General features: G+C 45.8%; 1 protein-coding gene across 1 annotated transcript in view; it reads right to left on the bottom strand.

The window, feature by feature from the left end:
* The window catches only part of SYNGR3 (synaptogyrin 3), a 35918-nt gene extending 27612 nt beyond the window's left edge, over window positions 1-8306 (bottom strand). The window contains exon 1 of the mRNA XM_069734601.1: window positions 7952-8306. Coding sequence (XP_069590702.1) covers window positions 7952-8050 — 99 coding nt within the window. The 5' untranslated portion in view covers window positions 8051-8306. The remainder of the gene's footprint in view (window positions 1-7951) is intronic.
* Between the last annotated feature and the right edge of the window lie 343 nt (window positions 8307-8649).

Here is an 8649-nt window from a genome sequence, read left to right on the forward strand (position 1 = left end):
AGCCACAACTCTGTGCTCATACACAGATTGCAGCAGCTCCCCCGGCCTCGCCCAGCACAGTGGTGCAGCGCAGGTTGGCAGCGCCCAGGTCAAGGTCCCCGAACCCATGAACCGTTAGCGCTACCAGAGTTTCCCCCCCCAGTCCAATATTACACCCCTTACCCCCCATGAACATGTATTGTTATTTAAGCAAAATACTGATGTAATTAAAGTTTGCGTATTAACCTCCAAGTTTTTATTCTTTTTTATAAAATTTTAAAAATAAAGTTATGCATTGTCATACATTTGTTTTTGCTTTTTTTATTACATTTTTCTTAGTAACAATTTTATTGCCTGTTATTATCTATCCCTAACCTTAACCCTACACCTAACGCTAAGGCTATATTCACACTTTGCGGATTTTGCTGCGGATCCGCAGCGGATTTGACCGCTGCGGATCCGCAGCAGTTTCCCATGAGTTTACATTTCAATGTAAACCTATCGGAAACAAAAAACGCTGTGCACATGCTGCAGAAAAATCCGCGCGGAAACGCTGCGGATTACATTCCGCAGCATGTCACTTCTTTTCTGCGGATTTTCAGCTGCTCCAATAGAAAACTGCAGTTGAAAATCCGCAGAAGAAAACGCAGTAAAAACCGCGATAAATCCGCAGTAAAAACCGCGATGGGTTTTCACTGCGGATTTTGCAATTCCGCTGCGGAAAAATCCGCAGTGGAATCTGCAAAGTGTGCACATAGCCTAAATCTAACCCTGAAACTAAAGCAATCACTAATCAGCAGCTGAGCAATGTCACTTACACAACTTATCCTGTTCTGTAAGCAGAATACAGGCTGCTGACGGATTCACATGGACAACGGAAATTTTGGATTTCTTCACTGCCCAACAAGTTTTCTTTTGGACTATTCCTGTAAAGGAAGTGATTCTAGTAGTTCATATAGATACTAAAGGGTTATCCTTGCAATAAAAGTGCATGAATGTCACAAATGTCTAAAAGGTGGAGCTCCCAATGATTTAAAAGCCACCGTGGGGTACTGTGCCACCAAAGTTGTGCATATTGTCCACATGTGTGGTTTAGTAAATGCTTGAACCAGGCAACGAGTGCTAACTACATCTGACAGCATAGCGACCACCAGTGACGTATAGGTCCCCACCTCCATGCTGGTCAGATGTAAGGGCCTTTGTAGGGTTCTAGATCCTATAAAGACATATGTGTAATAATGTCCCCATCATGGCACCTTCCTGTAATAATATCCCCCATCTTTCTGTAATAATTTTCCCCGTCATGGCCCCCATCTTGTAATAATGTCTCTCACCCTGAGATCCTACTGTTATAATATCCTCTGCATTTTCCTGTTATAATGACCCCCATCCTGGTATAATGATCCTCATCCTGGTCCCCTTCCTGGTATATAGACCTCCATACTGGACCCAATTCTGGTATACTGACCCCCACCCTGGTATAATGATCCTCATCCTGGGCTCCTTCCTGGTATATAGACCTCCATACTGGACCCAATTCTGGTATACTGACCCCCATCCTGGTGTAATGATCCTCATCCTGTGCCCCTTCCTGGTGTAATGTCTTCCATCCTGAGCCCCTTCCTGGTATACTAACCCCCATTCTGTACGCCTTCCTGGCATAATTGAAGCGAGGCTCATCCTGGGCCCTGTCCTCGTATAATGAGCCCCATCCTGGTATAATGATCTTCATCCTGGGCCCCTTCCTGGTATACTGACCCCCGTCCTGGGCCCCTTCTTGGTATAATTGAAGCAGGGCTCATCCTGGTTCCTGTCCTTGTATAATGACCCCATCCTGGTATAATGATCTTCATCCTGGGCCCCTTCCTGGTATACTGACCCCCATGCTAGAGCCCCTTCTTGGTATAATTGAAGCGAGGCTCATCCTGGGCCCTGTCCTTGTATAATGACCCCCATCCTGGTATAATGATCTTCATCCTGGGCCCCTTCCTGGTATACTGACCCCCATGCTAGCCCCCTTCCTGGCATAATTGAATCGAGGCTCATCCTGGGCCCTGTCCTCGTATAATGAGCCCCATCCTGGTATAATGATCTTCATCCTGGGCCCCTTCCTGGTATACTGACCCCCGTCCTGGGCCCCTTCTTGGTATAATTGAAGCAGGGCTCATCCTGGTCCCTGTCCTTGTATAATGACCCCACCCTGGTATAATGATCTTCATCCTGGGCCCCTTCCTGGTATACTGACCCCCATGCTGGGCCCCTTCTTGGTATAATTGAAGCAGGGCTCATCCTGGTCCCTGTCCTTGTATAATGACCCCATCCTGGTATAATGATCTTCATCCTGGGCCCCTTCGTGGTATACTGACCCCCAGGCTAGAGCTCCTTCTTGGTATAATTGAAGCAAGGCTCATCCTGGGCCCTGTCCTCGTATAATGAGTCCCATCCTGGTATAATGATCTTCATCCTGGCCTGGGCCCCTTCCTGGTATACTGACCCCAATGCTAGCGTCCTTCCTGGCATAGTTGAAGCAAGGCTCATCCTGGGCCCTGTCCTTGTCTAATGACCCCACCCTGGTATAATGATCTTCATCCTGGGCCCCTTCGTGGTATACTGACCCACATGCTGGGCCCCTTCTTGGTATAATTGAAGCAAGGCTCATCCTGGTCCCTGTCCTTGTATAATGACCCCACCCTGGTATAATGATCTTCATCCTGGGCCCCTTCGTGGTATACTGACCCCCATGCTGGGCCCCTTCTTGGTATAATTGAAGCGAGGCTCATCCTGGGCCCTGTCCTTGTATAATGACCCCCATCCTGGTATAATGATCTTCATCCTGGGCCCCTTCCTGGTATAGTGACCCCCATGCTGGGCCCCTTCCTGGCATAATTGAAGTGAGGCTCATCCTGGGCCCTGTCCTCGTATAATGAGTCCCATCCTGGTATAATGATCTTCATCCTGGCCTGGGCCCCTTCCTGGTATACTGACCCCAATCCTAGCCCCCTTCCTGGCATAATTGAAGCGAGGCTCATCCTGGGCTCTGTCCTTGTCTAATGACCCCATCCTGGTATAATGATCTTCATCCAGGGCCCCTTCCTGGTATACTGACCCCCATGCTAGGCCCCTTCCTGGCATAATTGAAGCAAGGCTCATCCTGGGCCCTGTCCTTGTCTAATTACCCCATCCTGGTACAATGATCTTCATCCAGGGCCCCTTCCTGGTATACTGACCCCCATGCTAGGCCCCTTCCTGGCATAATTGAAGCAAGGCTCATCCTGGGCCCTGTCCTTGTCTAATTACCCCATCCTGGTACAATGATCTTCATCCAGGGCCCCTTCCTGGTATACTGACCCCCATGCTAGGCCCCTTCCTGGCATAATTGAAGCAGGGCTCATCCTGGGCCCTGTCCTTGTCTAATGACCCCATCCTGGTATAATGATCTTCATCCAGGGCCCCTTCCTGGTATACTGACCCCCATGCTAGGCCCCTTCCTGGCATAATTAAAGCAAGGCTCATCCTGGGCCCTGTCCTTGTCTAATTACCCCATCCCGGTACAATGATCTTCATCCAGGGCCCCTTCCTGGTATACTGACCCCCATGCTAGGCCCCTTCTTGGTGTAATTGAAGCAGGGCTCATCCTGGGCCCTGTTCTTGTCTAATGACCCCATCCTGGTATAATGATCTTCATCCAGGGCCCCTTCCTGGTATACTGACCCCCATGCTAGGCCCCTTCCTGGCATAATTGAAGCAAGGCTCATCCTGGGCCCTGTCCTTGTCTAATGACCCCATCCTGGTACAATGATCTTCATCCTGGGCCCCTTCCTGGTATACTGACCCCCATGCTAGGCCCCTTCTTGGTGTAATTGAAGCAAGGCTCATCCTGGGCCCTGTCCTTGTCTAATTACCCCATCCTGGTACAATGATCTTCATCCAGGGCCCCTTCCTGGTATACTGACCCCCATGCTAGGCCCCTTCTTGGTGTAATTGAAGCAGGGCTCATCCTGGGCCCAGTCCTTGTATAATTACCCCATCCTGGTATAATGTCAGTTCTGTTTTCCAAAACATAAAAAATATATGATTCTGCCCTTCCTCCGTTCCCACGTTGTGCGGCATCCTCTTTAGCTGACTTGATTGTACCGGCACGGGTAGCGTACGCCACTCGTGACTGGCACGCCAAAGTCAGCTGCCAGATTTGATTGGCTGGCGACGTGTATTGTAGCATAGGGAGTCGGAGAGTCAATCGACCACAATACACTTCAACTGAATGTGCGTCCTCGGATGTCGGCAGACCCACCTCACACATGGGCCCAGTCGCGCTCTTTACGTCTGCGATCGTTACCCCCGGTAAGGACACACTCTATTTGCTGGGTGATTGCTATAGCTAAGATTTTCATTTATTCACACTTTTCTAAGAGGAATAACAGAGTAATGGCAGAAAACAGCAGCTTAATAAAAGGTGTTCCAAAATTACTTGGCAGTTACAATTTACTTAAAATAAAAAAAAAACGCCAATAAAGCGGAACGATCCACTTTTTAAAATTATGTCCCTGTGCTTATTCCGTCCATCTGAGCTTCCATCATTCTACGTTGACAGATTTTTCTCATGTATTGTTACAGCGGGGGCATGGCTGTGATTGTCTCGGCTCCAAATTCACTACACAAACATAGTGATTAATGGTAAGATTCTGTCTGACTACAGCCACCACTAGAGGGAGCACACTGCATACCGGTAACAGAGTGAGCTCCCTCTAGTGGTGGCTGCACACAGAATTTTAACTGTTCAGAGAATTTGGAACATAAAATTGAATTTTCCATACATCATCTTCATTTCCACCCTCATCGATCAGACCGTCCGCCCCATCGTATTGTCCACTCCTTGGGGGAATACTCTTGATTCCATGACATGTTGTTTCCATACTGTTGCTTCCATGACATGTATCCAGAATTTACAAATCAATCAATGCGCGAATCAATAGTGGTGGGAAATGTAGGAGGTTAGTTAATAATCTATTCCTGGATCTACAGTAAATGACTGCGAAAGCGAAAGTTAAGAACTAACCTTTGGCAGGAGGGAGTGGAGGGGGAGCTAGTATGGCTTCCTGCCATAAAGACTCAGGGGATCCAGAATCTGGATCTTGCACCGGGTATTGGAACCTGCCAGGAATGGTAATTACTATCCAGAAAACACCGGACCCCTCTCACTGTACACTGGACCCTCATTGTGCGCAGCCCCATCTCCTCCCATATTACCAGGATCCAGATCTGATGACACAACGGCAATAAAATGTCTGCTAGCCCTTATTATTCTCTGCACTCTACGATATGACATGAGCATGCCCGGAACGAGCGGGGTAATGCCATAAACATACCCCCAGTATAGGATCACATCCTACAAACCTATAGGACGGTATAACATAAGCATGCCCTACTGAAGGGTTTATGATTGGACATAGACATACCCAAAGGACAGAAGCATTCTCAGAAAAATATAATACATGGTATAACATAAGCATGTCCTTAATATAGAATGGTACAGCGGAAGTCTGCTCTTACCCTAGAATGATATAACAAAACCAAGTGTATGATAAAGGCATGATCTTATTAAACAATTGGCCACAGATCAGAATGGTATAACATAAGCATTCTCTGAGAACAGAATGATAGATATATCATGATTGTGTCCCTTGAATAGCATGGTATAATATAAGCATGTCCTTAATGCAAGATGGTATAGCGGAAGAGCGGAAGTATACATTTACACATAGACTGCTAACTCAAAAGCTTGACCCTAGAATAGTATGGTATAACATAGGTATGCTATGAGCATGTCCTTAGTATATAATGTTATAAGATGAGCATGTCCTTAGTATATAATGGTATAATTTGAGCATGTCCTTAGTATATAATGTTATAAGATGAGCATGTCCTTAGTATATAATGTATTATATGAGCATGTCCTTGGTGTATAAACGGTATAATATGAGCATGTCCTTAGTGAATAATATAGGCATCTCCTTAGTTAGTATATAATGGTATAATATCAGCATGTCCTTAGCATATAATGGTATAATATGAGCATGTCCTTAGTGTATAATGGTATAATATGGGCATGTCCTTAGTGAATAATATAGGCATCTCCTTAGTTAGTATATAATGGTATAATATCAGCATGTCCTTAGCATATAATGGTATAATATGAGCATGTCCTTGGTGTATAAATGGTATAATATGAGCATGTCCTTAGTGAATAATATAGGCATCTCCTTAGTTAGTATATAATGGTATAATATCAGCATGTCCTTAGCATATAATGGTATAATATGAGCATGTCCTTGGTGTATAAATGGTATAATATGAGCATGTCCTTAGTGAATAATATAGGCATCTCCTTAGTTAGTATATAATGGTATAATATCAGCATGTCCTTAGTGTATAATGGTATAATATGGGCATGTCCTTAGCTTATAATATAGGCATGTCCTTAATATATAAGGGTATAATATAAGCATGTTCTTAGTATATAATGGTATAATATAGGCATGTCCTTAGTATGTAATGGTATAACATAAGCCTGCTTATTATAATTTTAACAATTGTCCCCAATGTACTACAGTGCTCCCAGCTTGTCTGTACCCAATGCACAATCAGTGGAGGGCTGGATGCACAGTGGAGGGCTGGATGCACAGTGGAGGGCTGGATGCACAGTGGAGGGCTGGATGCACAGTGGAGGGCTGGATGCACAGTGGAGGGCTGGATGCACAGGCTTTGATCCTACATTTACATGCACAGCCCATATCACAGCACAGGTGAATGGGGGAATATGCTGCCCTCATAGACACAAGGTGAATGGGGGGACTCCAGGCGCCTGATCATATCCCCTCGGTATAAGGCCACTATATTGGGTCTGAAGTCAGCACACAGTCATGTCGCTGTTTTGCTTGGCAGACAGGAGTGTCTATTGTCTGTGCACTGCTAATAATAAATGGCCATCACAATGGCTCTCACTAGCCCAGGATCCCTCCTATTGTACTGGAGACAGGTTCAGATGCTCAGTGTATACATCAGATGCTCAGTGTATATCAGTGTATAGCTCAGATGCTCAATGTAGAGATCAGATGCTCAGTGTATAGATCAGATGCTCAGTGTATAGATCAGATGCTCAGTGTATAGCTTAGATGCTCAGTGTATAGCTCAGATGCTCAGTGTAGAGATTAGATACTCAGTGTATGGATCAGATGCTCAGTGTAGAGATCAGATGCTCAGTGCAGAGATCAGATGCTCAGTGTAGAGATTAGATGTTCAGTGTAGAGATTAGATGCTCAGTATATAGCTTAGATGCTCAGTGTATGGATCAGATGCTCAGTGTATAGCTCAGATGCTCAGTGTATAGAGCTCAGGTACTCAGTGTATAGATCAGATGCTCAGTGTAGAGATCAGATGCTCAGTGTATAGATCAGATGCTCAGTGTATAGAGCTCATGTACTCAGTGTATAGATCAGATGCTCAGTGTAGAGATCAGATGCTCAGTGTATAGATCAGATGCTCAGTGTATAGCTTAGATGCTCAGTGTATAGCTTAGATGCTCAGTGTAGAGATTAGATGCTCAGTGTATAGCTCAGATGCTCAGTGTATAGCTCAGATGCTCAGAGTAGAGATTAGATGTTCAGTGTATAGAGCTCAGATGCTCAGTGTATAGAGCTCAGGTACTCAGTGTATGGATCAGATGCTCAGTATATATCAGTGTATAGATCAGATGCTCAGTGTATAGCTTAGATGCTCAGTGTATAGATCAGATGCTCAGTGTAGAGATTAGATACTCAGTGTATAGATCAGATGCTCAGTGTAGAGATCAGATGCTCAGTGTATAGAGTTCAGATGCTCAGTATATGGATCAGATGCTCAGTATATATCAGTGAATAGCTCAGGTGGTCTTTACATTAAGTGCATGCATTGACAATGGGTGGTCCTCACTTACCCAGGATAATATCCTCAGGATGGTCTGTGGCTGTTTTAGGAATTCTATAGGGTCAAATCCTCCTCCTGCTCTTCCAGCTCCAAACGAAGCTCCTTCCATGTCTGCAGTGTCACCGCTCAGCACCTGCTTCCTCGCCTTGTCCTATGCCCCTGCCCTTGGTAGGATCCCTCTGCCTGCCTGCCTGCCTGTCTGCCTGTCAGTCCTTCCTTCACCCTCCCCTCCTCTCTCCCTCTCCTTTGCACTCAGTGCCTATGTTCTAGCAGCCTGTGTCTATGGTGCTGTGAGTGCATTACAGCCTGGGCTCTGGCACATCCTCCCTCCTTCCATACAGTATATTTATTCCTCCTCCTCCCCTTCTCATCATCATCATCTTCTTCCTTATCATCCACCACACAGTTGCTCTCTGTTTTCCTTATCTCCTCCTTCAGACCATCATCATCATCATCCTCCCTTTCTCCTGCACTGAGTACATTATAAATGCCACCTTCTCACTGGCATGAATGGGTTAAGGTGGCCTCAAGGTGCAGGAGTCACTGCCTGATACAAATATTTACCTTTCATTCCATTGATGTTACATTGTATCACACACAAGTCACATGACATTCTGATGGGAAAATGGCCAGATCCAGCAGTAGTCAGGGACTAGTGAGGTGGGTAATCTGTAGTCAGGAGGCCCCTGCGATTGGTTGCCCTGGCCA

This window comes from Ranitomeya imitator, chromosome 7 (genome assembly GCF_032444005.1).
Source record: "Ranitomeya imitator isolate aRanImi1 chromosome 7, aRanImi1.pri, whole genome shotgun sequence".
Taxonomy (NCBI): domain Eukaryota; kingdom Metazoa; phylum Chordata; class Amphibia; order Anura; family Dendrobatidae; genus Ranitomeya; species Ranitomeya imitator.